Genomic DNA, 21149 nt, shown 5'->3' with positions numbered 1-21149 from the left:
GAAAAAATAGGCAATGTGTAACGGGCTTCAAGCCTGATAGGAAATTTGACTTACCCAAAACAGGGGCAAATCAAAAATTTATCCTAAGAAAACCCCGACTTAGCCCAAACAGCAATAATTAAAAAATCAACCTAAGAAGTCTTGAAAAAATAAAGGACAAAATACTGCAAAAATCTTACCAAAATTTAAAAGTTAGGTAACTTACATAAAGCGTTCTTCTACCAAAAGATTCGGATCTGTCATAGAAGTTCACCAAAAAAAATCTCAAACATAGTAAAAATTACATCAAGGTCTCTCGACAACCGAATGGCCACTATGCTAGAACCGTCGACACTCCACTATCGTCACTCAACTACCGGAGCTGGCTTGACCTTGTCGATGAAAACCGGAAGTCTTCGTGCACATGCCCCAAGGAGACAACATGAATCTATGTCGGAGCTCCGTCAACTACGTCAAGATGGACAAACTCGAGGAGGATCAATGCCCGGAAGATAAACTCGAAGAAGAGGCCCTCCGCCCGAGCGCCGCACCCGTGAGGAATAAGAAACCCTAACCTAGATCAACTAAAAAAACCTAACCTAGACTACTTACTAGCCATTTCAAATAAGTGTTTTTATTTTATAAAGCAAATGAAAAACTATCAGCATTAGACATAATAATATTGTATACATTATTTGGTATACGTGCATTGCATACACAACTAGAAGGATCGGGCGCTCTTTGTTGTGTGGTTGTGCCGTATGGATTTCGCAGAGAGTTTTCTATTTGTATGTTGGCGCCTAAGGAAACAATGGGCTATGATTTTTTTTCATGTTGGGTTATGGTGGGCTATGGTTTCCTGTCAGAGGTCTTATGTGGCTAGTGCTAATGATCTCACATGTAGTGTTGTTTAGGGGGGTAGACACTAGTGTTGGACAGTGAAAACACGTAATTCATATTTCTGCGTCAAATAGTCGAGGCTATGCACACCCCAATTGTTATATGGGCCGACCTACTGAGCGCGCGAGCCACCGATTCTGGGAATCTTTTAGAAGGTTCACGAGCCAATTGTGTCTTCCTTTTTTTTTCTTTACCAGATTTCTTTTAGTTCTTCTTTTTAAACTACTTTTTTAAAAACTAAATATATAAACAGATTGTCTGAAATTTCCCCCAAAAATTCTTGTTTCCAAAAATTGTTCAGAATTTTTTAAAATCTTTGCGTTTTCAAAATATGTTCAAATTTTCAAAAGTATTATTTTTTGGAAAATGTTCGTATTTATAAAAAACCAAATTTTCAAAAATTGTTTGTGTATTTTCAGAAAAGTTTATAATTCCAAACATTATTCGCCTTTTTAACAAAATGTTCGTGCTTTAAAAGGTGTTCACGTTTTAGAAAATTGTTCCGAATTTAATAAAGTATTCATGTTTTATATTTTTCTTCTTCTGTTGGGGGCCGGCCGAGCTACTACTGCATTAAAGGGCCGGCCCAGTCAGGAAGGCCCGACTGTGCGTTGCCCCGCTATCGGATGAAGTGAGCGGCATATAGGACCTCGAAGACATGTGATGAAATCATCTATATCTATCTATTTATATATACCAATATAAATAGACCCAAAAGGATGGATCCAACAAATGCTAAATATCAAACCAGATCAATCCAATGACTCAGCCTGCTTCAAGGACGAGCGCTCAACATGTTTATCGTGCCGTTAATATCATACAAAATATAAATTTCAATGCTAATCACAAAATCAACACGCAAATAATATCCTACTTAATATTTTACATGCAATTAATATACTGTATAATATCAAAATGCATTGCACATATGAATTTACTAGTCAAGCAAGAGAAGCGAATCAACCTGTGGTTAAGTTGGTTAGGTGGACAGTGGTATCCTCAACCCAGCTGGGTTCAAATCCTGGTGCTCGCATTATTCCTGGATTTATTTCAGAATTTCCGGCAATGCGCTTTCATCTTTTCAGTGGGAGGAGACATTCTCATCGACAACGAGGCGCTGCTCAAAAAAATAGTCAAGCAAGAGAACTATCAAGCAGAAAAAGACCTAGCTTCCCACTCAGCTACAACCGGGTCCATGGCTCCACACCACCGACAAAAAAGGCCCACGAAACGGGCCAGCTAACGCATCCTAGCTCACCTTGAGAGAACCGAGTTAAAATTGATGTGGGAAATCAAATCAGTGGCCTCAACTGCTTCTAGTGATATGTGCTCAGTATAGACACATCGATTTAAGTGACACTTAATATGAAAAGAAGGTGGTACAGAGTACTCCCTCCGTTTTTATTTAGTCCGCATATTAGCTTTAATCAAAGTTAAGCTTTGTAAACTTTGACCAAATATATAAACAAAAATATTAACATATACAATAACAAATTATACTATTAGATTTATTATTGAATGTACTTTCACATCATATAGATTTCTTATAGGAAATGTTTGTACTTTTTTAAAAAAAATTGGTCAAACTTTACAAAGTTTGACTTCAGTCAAGTCTAATATGCAGAGTAAATAAAAACGGACGAAGTAGAGGATTATGAGCATAATTGGTTTCTATCAACATTTGACTTGCCAAATTAATGTCAACTATTAGCAATACCGAGACTTGCCAACTATTGACAACTTTGTGTAAAATAGACAAAACAATTCGTAACCAACCAAGTAGTTGCCAATATTTGGCACAATGCCAAATATTGGCATGCCAATTTTTGGCAGCAAACCACGACAGCCACCGCTCCATCCATCTATGAAAAGAAAATCAAACAACTGAAGAATAGAAAATGCCAGAAACAAAGAGGATACCAGAGAGGGTGTCATGCCTAAAGCACGGTAAATTACGAGCGAACGAGTACTCCAATATGCAAATCAAAAATGTGCCTAAGCAGTTCAGCAGAAATCAAGCTGAAGTAAAATGTGCTGCGAAACTGAAGCAGCACACCACCGCCGAATAACCCGCACCTATCCACGACACCGAGGGAGAGGAGCAACTGATCCCCGACGCCCCAAATGGCGCCTCCCCTCCTCCTCCTCCTCCTCGTCCCTCTCGTCGCCGCCACCGCACCGTGCGCCCACCCGGCCCACCCGAGCCAGCCGGCGTCGTGCGCCGCGGAGCCCGTGCTGGCGCCGGAGCGCCGGGAGGCGCACGGCGGGGGCCGCATCCTGGACATCACCCACTACTACCGGGAGGACATGCCCTCGTGGGAGTCCGGCGCCGGGGTGGGCCAGTTCCTCTGGCTGCCCGCCTCCATGCGCAACGGCTCCCTCGCCAACAACTCCGAGATGCGGATGCCCACCCACACCGGCACCCACATCGACGCCCCCGGCCACGTCTTCCAGCACTACTTCGACGCTGGCTTCGACGTCGACACCCTCGACCTCGACGTCCTCAACGGTGAGCTCACCCCGCCGCCGCCGCCGCCTCCTCCTCCCCTTTTTTCCTTTTTTTATTCCATAGCAATTTCCGTAGTACTACTAACAGTGAAGCGGTGGCCGTTCCGAACGTGTCCGTCTGTTGGATGTTTGCGTTGCCAGGCAGAGATTGGGTTACATGCTATCGGAGGCCTGTAACAAATTGCTGTGTGAACTCGTTTTTTGGGATTGAGATTTGTCTGAATTGAACGACATGTCTTCGATGCAGATGTTGCAAGTTAGGCAGATTATGGCAACTCTACTCTGCTGCTTCGTTACTCTTCTCGTTGGGAGATTGAAGGCCGTCGGCAGAACATCTATAACATGATCGCCCAAAAAATATTTCCTGTGAAAGCCATTCCGTTCACTAAAATATACCACCTGAAAATTCCTGGTGAGAGTGAGAGTGAGACTAGCTCCATAGGGAATTTTTAGAAATATCACATTATTCTGGGACAGAGGAGGGAGGGGTACTGGAGAAACTGAAAAGGTTGCTATGTCATGGTTCCTTACTTTCTTGATTAAAAGTGTTGATACCATCCAGTCTATAAGAGCTCTGTTCCAGTGCTTCAAACATTTTCTTACTTAGTCGGCTAAATTTCCATGTTAACTGTTGTTGAGTAACATAAGCCCTTTTTAAGCATTGTGTGTACACGATCATAGCTCACTCCTCAGGCTTGCAAAAATGAGTGATACTGCATATTGAACATGCCATTATTGGAAGAAAAGGCATTATGTAGCATACGATGTGTACATCTGAATCGTTACTCACAGGGTTACAATTAGAGGTACGTACACGTATATGCAATTGTTTTATACCGTTCTAACAACTGATTTTGTGTTATTAGGTCCTGCACTGCTGGTTGATGTTCCAAGGGATGAAAATATTACTGGTAAATTTTGTATTATTCATGCCAACCGCTTATTTGTTAGTGTCGTAAAAAGGCTAGTGTTGTTTACTTAGCCTAACTATTTGCTTGCTGTGGATTATTATGTTGATTGAGTGTGATTGGCTAAGTCATTTGTGGCCAACAAATAGGTGGTCAGACCTTATGCAAGTTTTAGAAAAAGCATGAGTCTATGAAAGGTGGGCTACATGACCAAGGAAATGTGTCAAAGAAGTCAAACTTGTATAAAACAATTGATTTTGTATTTAGCTACTGGCGACAGGAAGTAAAACTTGTCTAACTAATGTTTGGCGAAGTCTGATTTAATACCTTAATATCTGTTTAATTAGACATGGAATCTGCATATTGAATTGATCTATCATTGCAGCTAAAACGATGGAATCTTTGCATATTCCTAAAGGAGTTCAACGGGTACTTTTTAGAACATTAAACACTGACAGGTAATGAATCTTAACCCAATTGTCTGCTCATTTGTGGTAATCATGCTTACAGATTTTTGATGTGAACACCTTTTCATGTTATGCTCAGACAAACATCTAGTGCAAACTAAAATTTAAGTGCCATCATTCGAACTTCATGTTCAAAAACCTTTTGCCATACTTAACAAAGGAAAGGACTAGATCCAGGAGGCCTTAGCATCACATAAGTGGGTAACTTTCTGAGTAACCTCGTTGCATGTTCGAAAACCTAGCCTTCTTAAGACCCTCCGCTTTATCTGCCATCCAAAACTCTGTGTGTGTGTGTGTGTGTGTGTGTGTGTGTGGATGTTTACACTCAAATTATATTTAGCATTTGATACGGCTCTGTACCTATTTTGAATGATTTGACACAGTGTTTATTGTTGACTTATATTATGTCTGATATTCGGAAAGAGGTTGAGCTGAGATATTCATCAACAATACATGAACCAACTGCTACGAAGTAACTATGAGAAGTAATTTGTTTTCTACTTCCTATATGGTAGTATATGGCCTCTGTCTTCTTGTGGTCAGAAAGAAAATAGTTTGCTCTAGAAGATCTGGGGTGCTTTAAATTCTGACGATTTACATTACTCCCTTGCCACTTCGCCTAGCAAATTGATAGAGGATTTCGTTGTATAGAAAATGCCAATCCAAAGGTGTGCATCTACTGCAAAAAAGCATCTTTGGTAGATGCAAACAAGTGATGTTTGCTTTCTTTTTTTCTCGAACACGCGCCAACCGCATGTCACTTTGTATTAGAGTGATGATTACTTTGTTGCATGATTGCATCCTCGGTTAGGGAAAAACTTCAAATAATTCCCTTGATGCCACCGAATTTGTCTTCATTGCAATTTGTATCCATCCAGAAGATACGGTGACTGCACCTTGAATGGGTACATTGCATACCTACTTATCCTTTTGTAGACAAGACATCTTCAGCGGGATGGACCTTTCACTTATCGATATATCTATCGGGCATTTTCAGCCTTGTAGACCCCCCCCCCCCCCCCCCCCCCCTTTCTGCTATTTGAGCAACCAAAGTGCATAATATTCATTGACCGGAGCCTTGGCGTGTATTTTCAGGGCCCACCTTTATCAACCTGGGAATATGTAAAATGAATGAGGAAACCAGCAGAACCAGTAATTTTTTCCTGTATCTGGCTTCCTTCGGCCTAATCACGTGCTTTTGGATTCGTACAACCCCTCAATAGTTTTCTCTATAGAACATCTTGTATCCTCTGTTTTAATCCATTATGCAATTTCTTGAAGTAAATTAATGCGCCAAGTGCTTTACTATGCCGAACTGTAGAGCGAAATGTGACAAATTGGGAAAGTAAATTCAGTTACTGTTGTCATGCAGGAACCTAATGTGGAAGAAAGAGTTTGACACAAGCTATGTGGGTTTTATGAAAGATGGTGCCCAATGGTTGGTAGACAACACGGATATTAAGCTTGTCGGTGAGTTCCAACGACCTTTGCATCCTTTTATGAGGTCCTTAATTGTATCTATGACACTAGTATTTTACTTAGTTCTGTATGCAACTATGTTAAGTTTGTGCACTTGATTACTGTCTGGGTCTGTGTGTCATTGGTCTGAAATATAGTGGTTTCTGTTTGCACCATTAGCATTTTGCATACCTGGATTGGAAGCGTCATGTTTTGACGCATCCAGTGCTCCACACACCATGCACCCTGTCATTCCATAGCCCCTGGACCATGGTCTCATTATCATTGTATTCCTTCTGCTCCATCCAATTCCTTTTTGCCATTTGTGTTCCTGTTAGTTGCTCCTTACGCATCAGCCCTTCAGTACAAACTTCTACATCTTGGACAGGTTAAATGATTTGTCCTGCATTAACTCTTCTATTTATATTTATCTCTTCACGTTTATTCTCAAAAAAGAAACTTTTGTTGTCATGTTTTTGCAGGAATAGACTATTTGTCCGTTGCAGCTTTCGATGACTTGATCCCTTCACATTTAGTTTTACTTGAAAACCGGGTACGAAGATACTTCTTTGGAATAATTTTGTTTAGTTCATATTTACTGTATTTGATTATGTTTGCGTTCTTTTCTCTCTTTTCTTATTGTACCTTCTGTTTTTGCCCTGTGCTCCGAACTTCATTTTCCTTGCGTTTCCAGTAATCTGAACAAGCAGTCTCCAACAGTAATTTTAAATGAAGAATCGGATGTTCACTAGTAAAATGAAGAATATTTGAGCCATATTGTCGATATTGATCCACGAAAGTAGTGAAGTCCTTATCAAGAGCAGCGTGATTAATGATTCGTTGAAGGAGGTCCTTCTATGTTACTTCTTCCCTAGATGACACTCCTCTTCCCTACCCTCGATGGATTAGGACCGTTAAAATTCCTGGTCGACCTTTCTAATTTTGGGGTCAGTGACAAAAAAAATTGTGGCCTCTCAACATGCCTGTTGGCTCACATTGATCTAACAAGTTTCGAAGAGGCCAGCTAGAATCTTTGTACCTGTGTTCTTTCATATGGAGTATTACTCCGTGCGGGTACTTGGCACTAGCCACCACGCTGGGCATCATACAGTTGATCTCTAGACGGATAAAACACCATATACCTGATATTTTGCTGTTCTTTGGTTCCTTTCAGGATATCATTCTTGTGGAGGGCCTCAAACTGGAGAATGTCATACCTGGGATATACTCGTTGCATTGCCTGCCACTTCGGTTGCGTGGAGCTGAAGGTTCGCCGATCAGATGCATCCTTATAAAGTGAAAGACATTTGCATCCCGCTGCGGCGGTTTAGTTTGATACCGCAAGCACTTATATATAAAAATAGAATGTGTATAGCAGCAAAACTCGTGTCTTTGATACCAGAGGAGTACTGTCATGTGTCCAGAAACATGGTGGCACTTCGATGCTTAGTAAGGAGCGACAAACGGCTAGGGATGCAAATGTGTAGCCTCTAGGGTACCCTCCGAACCTTTAGTTGGGCTATAGAAGGGATGGATTACAATACAAACCGCAATGTTCGGTGGTACCAAAATACCAAATGAATCATGCTACATTGAAGAGTGTAGTTGAGTGATCACTATTGTAGTAGTACTCCCTCCGTTTTTATTTACTCCACATATTAGCTTTGGTCAAAGTCAAACTTTATAAACTTTGACAAAGTTTGTAAACAAAAATATTAACATATACAATAAGAAATCAACACTATTAGATTCATTATCAAATGTACTTCCACATAGTATAAATTTGTTATGGTAAATATTTATATTTTATTCTATAAACTTGGTCAAACTTTAGGAAGTTTGACTTCAGTCAACTCTAATATGCGAAGTAAATAAAAATTGAGGGAGTACTACGTAGTACTCCCTCTGTCCCAAAATAAGTGACTTGACTTTGTATTAAAGCTAGTACAAAGTTGAGTCATTTATTTTGGGATGGAGGGAGTACTAACATAATGGATCACCTAACCCACATTTATTTTCTTGACAAATGGACAACCCATATTAAGTTTGGACAAAGGTGATGGATCACAACCTTTTCATCAATTTATTGCCAGTGTAGACCAAGGACGAGCCTAGTCATAATTCCACATCCATATTCCTCGCAGGAGCCACACTAAGCACCTCATTGACCACCTTCTTCAGATTTACCCAAGATGGCCCACCTGGCAGTGCAGCCATGGCAGCCTTCTCCTTCCATTCCATGGCCATTCTCTTCATCTCTTCTCCCTTGCCCCCTCCTCCCATCACCTCCCGGACGGCCGCCTCCACCTCATCCCTTTCGACATCGCCGCCGATCTCCATGCCGGCGCGCCACTCGGAGCAGACGTACCTTGCATTCGTGTACTGATCGGCGCCGAAGGGCCAGCACAGCATCGGCACCCCGGCGCTGAGGCTCTCCAGGACCGAGTTCCACCCGCAGTGCGTCAGGAACGCGCCCATCGCCTCGTGCCGGAGCACCGCCTCCTGCGGGCACCAGCTCGTTACGTGGCTCCTCGCCTTCGTCTCCTCCAGGAACTCCGGTGGCAGCACCCACAGGAAATCCATTTTACTGTTGGCCAGACCCCACGCGATGCTCATGAGTGTCGTGATGCTCCCGAAGCTCACGTACAGCACCGGGTCTGGCCGCTTGCCCTCCAACCACTCTAGGCTGGCGTTGTTCTCCTTGGACAAGTTGGATTCCAGCGTGTCAGCCACGCCGCTAGAGACATGGCCGAGGAGGAGCGGCAACGGCCCGACGGCGTAGGTGGGTGGCAGGATGGTGGACATGGCCGCCATGGCCTCGCGGTCGATGTCGTCGAAGGTGTGGAAGATGATGGCGGACGGAGTGGTCCTGTGGCACGCCGTTGCGTTTAGGACAATGCCTATATCCACGAGCCGCTGCAACTGCTGGGACGCCATGAAGGCGAACGCGCTGGTCGTGAAGAAGGTGACGCAGGGGGTACCCATCTCCCTCGACCCATACAGGACGTGCTCGACGTCGGAGATGACGCAGGACACGGGCGGGAGCAGGCCGGCAACGAGGCTCCTCAAGTGTGGGACCAGGTGTTGGAATTTTGCTAGTAGGCCTTTGGCTCAAAGCCCAACTAAAATTCTGAAATTCTCTTGGCCCATTCATGCACACATGTGAGTAGAGTGAGTGAGGCTAAAGTTTAGTCCCACCCCGGAAGTTGAGAGAGAGTTGCACCTCTTTATAAGGTGAGCTCTTCTACCACTTGTATGAGCATGAGAAGAGACCTACACGCGCGCTCCTCCTCGCTCGCCGCGCCGCGGGTTGCGGGATTGAGCCGAGCCAAGGACAGAGCTAATTAATAATTAACGGATGCGTTAATTACTGAGCCGTTTTCGATTCTTTTGGATCGTGACGACTCGGACGTGGGGTTTATTCCCACGACCTACCCGGCCCGCACTATATAGTCAGGCAGACGTCTACCCTAGCCGCCGCCGCTTCGTATGGTTTCTCACCATCGTTCCAGATCATTGCGCCGCCAAGCAAGTCTTCTCCATCCCTCCTTCCGGCGTGCACCGTTTCAGATCATTGCGCCACCAAGCAAGTCTTCTCCATCCCTCCTTCCGGCGTGCACCGCGAGAAGGAAACCCCGCCTCTACGGGAGAGGGGCGATCAGGTTTTTGGGGAGCACACTCGTGCGACTGCTGGCAGCGACGACTTCTTCCCCGACCTCGGCAACCTCGTCCTCGACGACATGGGCGACAACGTCAACGCCGGTGGTGCTGCACCTGCTGCATCGTATGTGATTCTATCCTTCCTGTTTGAGATCGTGGTAGAATTCATGCTTCTAGTATGTGCCCTAGATGTGATATGTTCATCTGCTATGCTAGTTGGCATGATTAGTTTAATGTCTGCTGCTGTGGTCATGATTTATCTTCTGTTTATTCGGATTAAATCTCGTAGTAATTTGCTCATATTTCCAACAATCCAAAAACCTGATTATAGGCAATTTACTCCGAGTGGTTTTGCTGTGCATCTGAAGCCGCCTGCCTTTAAAGGGGCGCAATATAAGAGGTGGCGCACGAGAGCAGTCTACTGGTTTTAGACCATGGGCTGCTATGATGCCACCAAGGGCAAGCCTGAGGGCGATCTTAATCCAGCACAGCTGGAAGCTTTTGAGAAGATCGATACCCTCTTTAAAGGCGCTCTTCTGAGTGTTCTTGATGTCTCCATTGTGGATTCGTATATGTCGTTTGACAACGGTAAGGACATGTGGGCTGCACTCGAGGCCAAGTTTGGTGCCTCGGACGCCGGCAGCGAGTTGTACGTCATGGAGCAATTCTATGACTACAAGATGACCGATGAGCGCCCTGTTGTACAGCAGGCTCATGAGATACAGTCGCTCGCAAAAGAACTTGAGTACTTCAAGTGTGTGTTGCCGGACAAATTTGTTGCCGGAGGCATCATTGCCAAGCTTCCACCTTCGTGGAACAATTTTGCTACTTCCCTGAAACACAAGAGACAGGAGTTTTCCGTTGCGGATCTCATTGGTACTCTTGATGTTGAAGAGAAGGCGAGAGCAAAGGGCACACGTGCTCGAGTTGCTGAGGGAGGTTCTAGTGCCCACATGGTACAGAAGAAGAACTCCCAGCCCAACAAGTTCAAAAACAATAAGAACAAAACTCAGGGCAAAGGCAAGTTTGATACAAAGAACAAGCCATCACATTCTACCAACTTCAAGAAGAATTCTCATAAGAAGGGGAAGGGACTTTGCCATGTCTGCGGTGATCCTAATCACTGGGCTCCGAAGTGTCCTAACCGCTTTGAGGAGCGTGAACATGAGAAGAGCGGCAAGTCCGCTAATGTTGTCATCGGTGATACTGATATGAAGGAATCAGGGTACGATATTTTTCCTACCATCCTTTCAGTATTTCAATCCCCTGATTGGTTAATTGACACCAGTGCCAATGTACATGTTTGTGCTGACGCCTCCATGTTTTCTTCTTACCAGGCAACAGGGACTTCACCCGTGCTGATGGGGAACGGGTCACATGCCATCGTTCGAGGTGTTGGTACGGTCGATCTGAAGTTTACTTCGGGGAAGACTGTGCGTCTGAAGAACGTTCATCATGTGCCGTCCATCAATAAAAATCTCGTTAGCGGTTCCCGTTTATGTCGAGATGGTTTTAAGTTGGTTTTCGAATCCAATAAAGTTGTAATTTCTAAGTGTGGACAATTTGTTGGAAAAGGCTATGAGTGCGGAGGCTTGTTCCGCCTATCTTTGTCAGATATTTGCACTAAAGTTATTAATAATGTTTGCCATAATAATGAGTCTGATATTTGGCATTCACGACTCTGTCATATTAACTTTGGTTGCATGACGCGGTTAGCCAATATGAATTTAATTCCAAAAATCTCTACTGTCAAAGGCTCCAAGTGCCAAGTATGTGTGCAAGCTAAGCAACCTCGCAAGTCCCATAAGACTGCAGAGGCAAGAGACTTGGCGCCACTTGAGCTTATACATTCTGATCTTTGTGAGATGAATGACGTGTTGACAAAAGGTGGAAAGAGATACTTCATGACGTTGATTGATGACTCCACTAGATATTATTATGTGTATCTTCTGAAATCAAAAGATGAGGCTTTGACTTTCTTTAAAAACTATAAAGCTGAGGCAGAGAACCAACTTGATCGAAAAATTAAACGGCTTAGGTCCGATCGTGGTGGAGAGTATTTTTCCAATGAATTTGATCTATTTTGTGCGGAACATGGTATAATCCATGAGAGGACGCCTCCCTACTCACCCCAGTCAAATGGGGTAGCCGAAAGAAAGAACCGAACTCTAACTGATATGGTTAACACCATGTTAGACACTTCGGGTCTATCCAAGGAATGGTGGGGGGAGGCGCTAATGACTGCGTGTCATGTCCTAAACCGAGTTCCCACAAAGCATAAGACCATGACTCCATTTGAGGAATGGGAAAGGAAAAGGTTGAAACTCTCTTACCTACGTACTTGGGGTTGTTTGGCGAAAGTCAATATACCAATTCCCAAGAAGCGCAAGCTTGGACCAAAAACCGTGGATTGTGTTCTTCTGGGCTATGCTTTTCATAGCATCAGCTATAGATTTTTGATAATAAAATCTGAGGTATCCGACATGCATGTTGGTACGATTATGGAATCAAATGATGCAACTTTTTTTGAGGACATATTTCCTATGAAGGATATGTCGAGTTCATCAAATCAGGAGATACCTACTCCATCTAGTGAGGAATTCACTGTAATTCCTGAACCCACCATTGCGATGGAACACGTTGAGAATCCTGTTGAGGGTAACAATGGAACTCCTATGAGGAGTAAGAGACAGAGGACTGCAAAGTCTTTTGGTGATGATTTCATTGTGTACCTCGTGGATGACACACCCAGGACTATTTCAGAAGCCTATGCATCTCCTGATGCTGACTACTGGAAGGAAGCTGTACGTTGCGAGATGGATTCCATCTTACCTAACGGTACCTGGGAGATCACTGACCGTCCTTATGGATGCAATCCTGTAGGATATAAGTGGGTGTTCAAGAAGAAGCTTAGACCTGATGGTACGATTGAAAAGTACAAGGCACGGCTTGTGGCCAAGGGTTATACCCAGAAAGAAGGTGAAGACTTCTTTGATACTTACTCACCCGTGGCTAGACTGACCACAATTCGGGTGCTACTATCACTGGCTGCCTCACATGGTCTTCTCGTTCATCAAATGGACGTTAAGACGGCTTTCCTCAATGGAGAGTTGAAGGAGGAAATTTACATGGATCAGCCAGATGGTTTTGTAGTACCTGGTCAGGAAGGAAAGGTGTGCAAGTTATTAAAGTCTTTATATGGCCTTAAACAAGCTCCTAAGGAGTGGCATGAGAAGTTCGAAAGAACATTAACTGCTGCCGGCTTTGTAGTAAACGATGGTGACAAGTGCGTGTACTATCGCTATGGTGGGGGCGAAGGAGTTATTCTTTGTCTGTATGTCGACGACATATTGATCTTTGGAACCAAACTTGATTTAATCAAGGAGGTTAAGGATTTCTTATCTCGCTGTTTTGAGATGAAGGATCTAGGAGTAGCTGATGTTATCTTAAACATCAAGCTGTTGAGAGATGAGAATGGTGGGATCACACTGCTTCAGTCTCATTATGTGGAAAAGGTCTTGAGTCGTTTTGGGTATAGCGACTGCACGCCTTCTCCAACTCCATATGATGCTAGTGTGTTGCTTCGAAAGAATCGACGGATTGCTAGAGATCAACTGAGGTATTCTCAGATTATTGGCTCGCTTATGTATTTGGCGAGTGCCACGAGGCCTGACATCTCTTTTGCTGTGAGCAAGCTGAGTCGGTTTGTGTCAAAACCGGGAGATGATCATTGGCATGCGCTTGAGAGAGTTATGCGCTATTTGAAAGGCACCGCGAGCTATGGGATTCACTACACCGGGTATCCAAGGGTACTGGAGGGTTATAGTGACTCAAACTGGATATCTGATGCTGATGAGATTAAGGCCACAAGTGGTTATGTTTTTACACTTGGTGGTGGCGCTGTTTCCTGGAAGTCTTGCAAGCAGACCATCTTAACGAGGTCAACTATGGAAGCAGAACTCACAGCATTAGACACTGCCACTGTTGAAGCAGAGTGGCTTCGTGAACTCTTGATGGACTTACCTATGGTTGAAAAACCAATACCCCCTATCCTGATGAACTGTGATAATCAAACTGTGATCGTCAAGATAAACAGTTCTAAGGACAATATGAAGTCCTCAAGGCATGTGAAGAGGAGACTAAAATCTGTCAGAAAATTGAGGAACTCCGGAGTTATTACGTTGGATTATATCCAAACGTCGAAAAACTTGGCAGATCCCTTCACAAAGGGTCTATCACGTAATGTGATAGATAATGCATCGATGGAGATGGGTTTGAGACCCACCGCATGAGTTGTCCATAGTGGTAAACCACTCTATGTGATCGGAGATCCCGTGAAGTAGAAGTGGGAGACAAGCTGTTGGTCAGCTGGGAGGAGAGTATCCCTATATTAATTATCCCACTCCGTGAAGATGCAATACTCTCCTGATCTGCATGGCAGGTTGATACTTATCTTAATGTGTTCCAAGTGGCTTATTCGGGTAAGCAGAGATGTTGTCCTGCAGAACATCTTCTGAGGAACACACCTATATGAATTTGACTGTTAACGTCGCAGTCTGTGAGAATTGGGTGTTCTCTAATAAATTCATGAAAGGCCCTGGAGTATGACGTATACGCTCCACCCGCGGGGAAGCCTTGCGGCAGCCCAGTATCGGTCAAGAATTTGTGTGAAACTAGTTTCACAGAAAACTTGTAGTTCAAGGCATAGTCCACTATTCAAGTTGTGATCTAGTGTAGCATAAATTTCTAAGTGAAGTTCAACTTCACAGTCTCCACTAAGCACCGATATATAAAACAATGTTTTGGAACTAAATGATGAGATGTGCCAATGAGACTTTGTGGGGGATTGTTGGAATTTTGCTAGTAGGCCTTTGGCCCAAAGCCCAACTAAAATTCTGAAATTCTCTTGGTCCATTCATGCACACATGTGAGTGAAGTGAGTGAGGCTAAAGTTTAGTCCCACCCCGGAAGTTGAGAGAGAGTTGCACCTCTTTATAAGGTGAGCTCTTCTACCACTTGTATGAGCATGAGAAGAGGAGACCTACACGCGGGCTTCTCCTCCTTGCTCGCCACGCCACGCCGCGCCGCGCCGCGCCGCGGGTTGCGGGATTGAGCCGAGCCGAGGATAAAGCTATGCACGTTGTCTATATTTTTGCTGCATGGAAAAATTAATGAGTCATTAATTAATAATTAACGGACGCGTTAATTACTGAACCGTTTCCGATTCTTTTGGATCGTGACGACTCGGCGGGTTTATTCCCACAACCTATCCGGCCCGCACTATATAGTCAGACAGATGTCTACCCTAGCCGCCGCCGTTTCGTATGGTTTCTCACCACCGTTCCAGATCATTGCGCCGCCAAGCAAGTCTTCTTCATCCCTTCTTCCGGCGTGCACCGCGAAAAGGGACAGCAGGCCTCCGGAACCCCGCCTCTCGTGATCCTGTACGGGAGAGGGGCGATCAGATTTTTGGGGAGCGCACTCGCGCGACTGCTGGCAGCGACGACTTCGCGAACAACGACTTCTTCCCCGACCTCGGCAATTTCGTCCTCGACGACATGGGCGACAACGTTAACGCCGGCGGTGCTGCACCCGCTGCACCGTATGTGATTCTATCCTTCCTGTTCGAGATCGTGGTAGAATTCATGCTTCTAGTATGTGCCCTAGATGTGATATATTCATCTGTTATGCTAGTTCGCATGATTAGTTTAATCTCTACTGCTGTGGTCATGATTTATCTTCTGTTTATTCAGATTAAATCTCGTAATAATTTGTTCATATTTCCAACACCAAGGCCTCCGTGGTGGACAGCAGGGCGCCCATGTCCTGCGACGCGTCCACCTCGAACGGGGGCAGGCCGTCCGGGACGGCGGCGAAGCGGAACCCGGAGACCCCCGCGAGCGCGCCGAGGCCGCACGAGCGGAGGAGGCGGCGGCGGTTGTGCTCGGCGGTGTGGACGAAGGTGACCTGGAAGCCATGGCAACGGTGGAGGAGCTGGGCCAGGCCGAGCGCCGCCTTCACATGGCCCTGCGCCGGGAAAGGGAAGAACACGGCGTGACGCCCCTCCGCGCCGGCAGTTGCCGCGGTCGCCATGGCCGCTCCACGTGCGCGTGCGCCTGCTCACTGGAAACTAGAAAGAGAGAGGTGGAGAGGAGGGTCCTGGTGTTTAGCAGCAGAGCAGTACTGAGCGGCAACATACATGATGATACGAGGTCACATTTAACGTGGCGCAGCTCTGTGGTGCTCCAGGTGCGCTTGTCTCCGAAACTCAAGTGGTGGTGGTACGAGCTCACAATGACGAAGGGAAGTATTTAACAAAAAATTACCATATTTTATGGAACCGTGCATACAAACTACCACTCTACAAATTTATGCCGAAAACTATCATTTTTTGTCTAATCTTTGACTAAAAACTACCATGTCGGGAAAGTGCCCAATTCGCCTCTTCTAAACGCCTTCCTAACAGGATGGGCCCACCTGTCAGTATTAATCTTCTTCCTCCTCTCTCTCTGGCATGTCGTCAAACCCTTCGCCGTGCTGCTACCCCACGTCCATGACGAAAACGAAGCTTGGGCATGAAGTCGAAGCAGCAAGCAGGGGCGCGGCGGCTGTGGTGGTGACTAGCAAGCGGCGGCCATGGGTGCTGGTGGAGGCCGGCGCAGGGCGAGAGGAGCAGATGAAGGCTCGGGCTCCTCGAACCATGGGGATGGCCGGCAACAGGCAGCTGCGGGAGGCCGAGGGGAGCGGCGAGGTCGGTCGGATCTGGAGCTTGAGGCATCCGGCGGCGACGCTGGAGCAGGGCACTGGCGGGGCGAGGGAGAGGCCGCGCGCGGCAGAGACGGCTGGCTCCGGCGAGGGCACCTGTGGCCGGGGATGGGCGAAGCGGCGATGAGGAGGCCGGGGATGCGGAAGACGGCGTGGAGGCGCGACACTGCTCGCAGGCGTGGGAGGCGGATCCGGAGCGGGAGGTCGCCGATGAGGAACTGGACGGGGCAGCGCGGGCTGACGAGGTGCTGCGGGGCGACGGTGTGGGAGGACGAGCGGGGCAGAGCGGCGGAGTGCACATGAAGTGTTTGAGGAAATGCCAGAGAGAGAGGAGGAAGAAGATTAATGCTGACAGGTGAGCCCATCCTGTCAGAAAGGCGTTTAGAACAGGCGATTTGGGCACTTTCCCGACATGGTAGTTTTTAGTCAAAGATTAGATAAAAAGTGGTAATTTTCGACATAAATTTGTAGAGTGATAGTTTGTAGGTACGGTTCCATAAAATGGGGTAGTTTTTTTTGTTAAATACTCGAGGAAGGAAGTAGTGTGTTATGAATGCCTATCTTCCAAATTGTCACACGGTAGGTAGAACCGTAGAAATGCATGGCCGACTGGCCGGTTCCATCGCAGCTCAAACTTGAGCGCAGGAATTAAAACTACCAACTGGCCCAACAACAAAGTACTCCCTTCGTTTTGAAATACTTTGTGGGTTACTTTCGGGAAACGGTTTTCAGGAAATTTCGGATTTTTTTCGTCTGAAATTTTCAAACGAAATTCAAACTGAAAAAAGTCGCATAAAAAATATATGCTCCCTCCATTTCAACTTAAACATATTTTGAAACGGAGGGAGACACAGAGTGGCTTATGTCCAACGGGTCAGCGTGATTCTCCTTTAACTGTTTTTTGTGTTGTGTGTTTTGCAGTTTTTTTGTTTTTGTTTTAGTCTGAATATTAACATAAACGAAACTGCCGTGCACACCACAGTTTCTGGCCTATATGCAGACAGTTTCTGACACCACAGTTTTAGTCTGATATTTATTTCTAAATTTGGTCAAACTTGACAAAAAAAATTACTTATATAAAACAAACTGCTAATTTGGAGTTCTTGTAAGATTACAATCATACAAATGTTCCTCCGAACTCGTTCATGTATGTTCTTCTCATCTGGCCGGACCAGAAGGAGGGAGAACTCTGGATCAACATTTTTGGTGAGTCAATAAGGTTATTGAAGATTTAGGTACTACAGTTAGGGTTACAAAAAGGATACAATTTCTTAATGAAAAAATCAGTTGAGTTTGTTCTTCACAGTTAACTTGAATAAGGGAATATACATTTTGAAATTTAAAATGAAACAATAATAAAATCAGTACGCTAATTAATACTAGAAGATTAGTAAAAATTACAGAAAAGTAAAAAAAACATAAATACAAGAAGCTCTTAGTGCATATGGTTGTGGTCCAGTCAAATCAATTTTGCATTTTTTTACTTTTCTGTTAAAAAAATAGCTTTTAAGGCTGATATTTTGCTTATAGAATATCGAGACATTACTAATATGAGAGAATGATATTGTTATTTTCAGGGCTTCGGTTTTGACCTCAGCTTCACAATCATACTTTGCATGTTCGTTAAAAATTAAAATTCCCATTTCTGAACAAATTAGAGACATCAAAATCAACTCCACAGATTTCTAATTGAACTTTACAGTATGGAAATATCTACTGCATGACGTATACAACTCACGATGATGTCTGGCTATTTACAATATGGAAGCACACATGTGCAGAGAAATCTAGTAGTGAGGACTGGCTTAATTAGATATACAGTAGAGAACTGTGTGCACATATATTGTGTATACAGTACTAACTCCCAGACATGATGGAACGTATATTGTGTCATACTAACTCTCAGACATGATGTAACTGTCAGCTCTAGTAATCATATAATCTGGCAAATTCCCATTATTATGTGTTCTTTTTACTTTTACTACCTGATCACAAGAGTTGTCACCTCAGAATGCAAAGCAATAAAATTTCTCCTATTGTTCACATTGGCTTAGATAACTAAAATCTTGCCTTCCAAGAAACAGCAAATTGCATTATTGGCATAGTGAATCGAAGAAAATAAGCGCAATTTAATCCTGTTTCTTTCAGTTTCACATTATAGAACCCCACTGGACATACAAACTGTAATCATATCCAAATTCAAGTTTAGCAGTAGAGGACACTGATTATTAGAAATGAAGACTACAATAAGCAAGCCGCATACAATAAACTGAAACTTAAATCAGTATGAAGCCTCCAGATGTGAAAATAAACAGGTGATACATCACAGATAAGAGTAAACCTGTAGAATACATCGAAACAGAACTGAATACTCATCTCTTAATATGCATTAAGCTAGTGTGTTCAGAAACCTGAATTTTGAGTCCAACATCAGAAATTCTTCATGGCTCCCAGGCAAGAACTTAGATTCGCCACATACGGGCACAGGAACTTGGCGCAGTGGTCGTTGCGTACCCTCGACATCACCTCCGTCTCCAGGTTGAGCACAAAAAGGCCGCCCTCGCCCACAGCACGCAAGAACAAGGAGCCACTCTGATCGCACGATGCTACGACAGAGAGCCTCCACCCTGCAGAAGGATCAGAGATTGTCGACGGCAACACCGACGGCAGATGTACCGTCTTGTGAAGCTCCCAGGGCCTGCCATCAGCGCCATTGTCTTTGAAGTTCCAGACGGAGATCACAGGTTCATCCAGAAGAACCAAGGAGAGACACCCCTGAGCTGAACTGAACAGGCGAACGGCTTCTGCGGCGTGGTTCAGGCGGTGAATGCCTGCGCGCAGCGGAAGGTCGAATCGGCACACCGAGACATCGGCCTGGCCGGGGCGAACGGCCAGTGCGTGCACCGCATTCGGGAGGGCACGGGTGCCGCATATCCAGTGGACGGCACCACGGTGGACGACGGCAGGGGAGCAGAGGTGGATCACCATGTTATCAGGAAGTGGGGCCGTCACAGCCGTGCCCCACTGCCCGGTCTGGGAGGAGAAGACGCGCAGGCGGATCCCCATTGGTCGGTTCATCACCGCAAGCAGGCGGAACGAGGAGCCGTCGGCGTCGAGAAAGACGATGTTCTCGGGGGATGTTGTGGGCGGGAGAGGGGGGAGGAAGGTGGAGGTCCCTGCCACGGGGTCGCAGACGCAGATCCTGACGGGGTCGCACGAGCTGGCCGGGGAACGGCGGAGGGCAAGGAGCCCGCCGGCGCCTGACGCGACGGGGGCGAACCCGCTGAGGCCGGCCGCGTCCGGCTTCGGCAAGAAGTGGGACAGGGGGAGGGCGGTTGCCTGCGACTGAGAGGGGCCGAGGGGGAGGAAGCGCGTGGGGCGGCGGAGGTAGAGGCGGCGACGGGGCAGCTTCTGGGATGTGTCCAGGAAGAAGAAGCCGAGGAGAGGGGAGGGGTCGGAGCGCCCGGCGCGACGGCGGGAGAGGAAGGACGGTTCCAGGATGAGGCGGCGCCATGCTTTGCAGGTGGCTGCGCAGCGGACGACGGCGGTAGCGTCGCCCACGCGGGACAAGATCTCCAAGATGGTGTCCGCCGGGAGAGGCGGCAGCCGCAGAGGCGCGTCTATCGGCGGCGGCGGCGGCGGCGCCATGCGCCGACGAGGAAGAGGAGAAGCTGAGATGAGTCGAATTCTGCAGGGTGGGCCGAGGAACCGAAGTCAGATGCACTGGAGCCCCAAATTGCCAGGCGTGAACCAGGCCTCAACACACACACCCTCGCGCTTTTGGGTTCATCCTCTCTTGTTTCCTCAGGGCCTGTGTTCATCCATTGGGCCTTGCGCAATAATATGGTTTTGATAAAAAAAGATTAGCCCTTTTTGCAGACTAACTTGTTGTTTTGGTCAATATTGTGAATCAGTAGTAGAAGGTGAGGGAAAAAAAAATCATAAGATCGTTTTTTTCTCCCATCTGTCTAGACCAACCCTAGAGGAGGCCACGAGTGATCACCAGTCCCAAATCATCTCTTCTTCCATGACGTCTTCTTCTCCAAATTTTCTCAATCTCTGTTGAATGCTCCACACCACGTCTAGCAGGATCGCCGACTGTAGCTGGGTGCCACGCCGGAGAGTAGTAAGGGAAATTAAAGAAGGGAAGCAACAAAATAAAAGTATTAGTTGGATTCGACTTGTACTTGTCTAGTTAATTTCAAATCCAAGTTCGATCTGTAACTTGTGAGGAAGGCGGGTGCTTTTCCTCACCCCTAGCTGATTGTCATCACATTGGATGGTATGCAGCTGTTGCGCACCACACGCCGCCCCTCTCGTTCTCGCTCAGCTGTAGAGAACATGCATCATAAGTTCTGAGCTACTTATATACGTGTATATGGTTACTTCCTACAAAGAAACCAAAGCAGTTCGTCGTGCCCATCTAGATAAGGAAAGGAAGTCTTAGTTGGCTGATTCCGATGAAGGATAGACGAGAGGTCTGTCATCAGAAAGAAATATGAAA

The 21149-nt window shown here is 45.8% G+C and overlaps 3 protein-coding genes across 3 annotated transcripts; 1 reads left to right on the top strand and 2 right to left on the bottom strand.

Annotated features, from left to right (window-relative positions):
* Window positions 1-2923: 2923 nt before the first annotated feature.
* On the top strand, window positions 2924-7836 carry LOC123104076 (cyclase-like protein 3). The gene is made up of 6 exons (XM_044525797.1): window positions 2924-3388; window positions 4254-4298; window positions 4681-4753; window positions 6135-6232; window positions 6703-6773; window positions 7395-7836. Exons 1-6 carry the CDS (start codon window positions 3004-3006, stop codon window positions 7518-7520), a joined length of 798 nt encoding a protein of 265 aa, XP_044381732.1. The 5' UTR covers window positions 2924-3003; the 3' UTR covers window positions 7521-7836.
* Window positions 7837-8335: 499 nt separating this feature from the next.
* LOC123101396 (UDP-glycosyltransferase 85A1-like) lies at window positions 8336-16167 on the bottom strand. The gene is made up of 3 exons (XM_044522868.1): window positions 15675-16167; window positions 8912-9302; window positions 8336-8719 (listed from the first exon to the last, which is right to left on the bottom strand). The coding sequence occupies exons 1-3, from the start codon at window positions 15971-15973 to the stop codon at window positions 8336-8338; spliced, it is 1074 nt and encodes a 357-aa protein (XP_044378803.1). The 5' UTR covers window positions 15974-16167.
* A 2748-nt stretch (window positions 16168-18915) lies between these two features.
* On the bottom strand, window positions 18916-20491 carry LOC123107195 (uncharacterized). The gene has a single exon (XM_044529195.1). The coding sequence runs from the start codon at window positions 20291-20293 to the stop codon at window positions 19076-19078; it is 1218 nt and encodes a 405-aa protein (XP_044385130.1). The 5' UTR covers window positions 20294-20491; the 3' UTR covers window positions 18916-19075.
* Window positions 20492-21149: the final 658 nt, after the last annotated feature.

This window comes from Triticum aestivum, chromosome 5A (genome assembly GCF_018294505.1).
Source record: "Triticum aestivum cultivar Chinese Spring chromosome 5A, IWGSC CS RefSeq v2.1, whole genome shotgun sequence".
NCBI lineage: Eukaryota > Viridiplantae > Streptophyta > Magnoliopsida > Poales > Poaceae > Triticum > Triticum aestivum.
Note: the sequence above shows the minus strand (reverse complement) of the source record. Positions and strands in the feature narration are given on the sequence as shown.

Excerpts from the sequence above, each read along its gene's own strand:
- LOC123104076 (XM_044525797.1), top strand. The coding sequence starts at position 3,004 with ATGGCGCCTCCCCTCCTCCTCCTCCTCCTCGTCCCTCTCGTCGCCGCC. Across the intron at positions 3,389-4,253 it reads CGACCTCGACGTCCTCAACG|GTCCTGCACTGCTGGTTGAT; the intron begins GTGAGCTCACCC and ends TTGTGTTATTAG. Across the intron at positions 6,233-6,702 it reads CACGGATATTAAGCTTGTCG|GAATAGACTATTTGTCCGTT; the intron begins GTGAGTTCCAAC and ends ATGTTTTTGCAG.
- LOC123107195 (XM_044529195.1), bottom strand. The coding sequence starts at position 20,293 with ATGGCGCCGCCGCCGCCGCCGCCGATAGACGCGCCTCTGCGGCTGCCG.
- LOC123101396 (XM_044522868.1), bottom strand. The coding sequence starts at position 15,973 with ATGGCGACCGCGGCAACTGCCGGCGCGGAGGGGCGTCACGCCGTGTTC. Across the intron at positions 9,303-15,674 it reads CTGCTGTCCACCACGGAGGC|CCTGGTCCCACACTTGAGGA; the intron begins CTTGGTGTTGGA and ends AAAATTCCAACA. Across the intron at positions 8,720-8,911 it reads ACTTGTCCAAGGAGAACAAC|GCGGTGCTCCGGCACGAGGC; the intron begins GCCAGCCTAGAG and ends TGCCCGCAGGAG.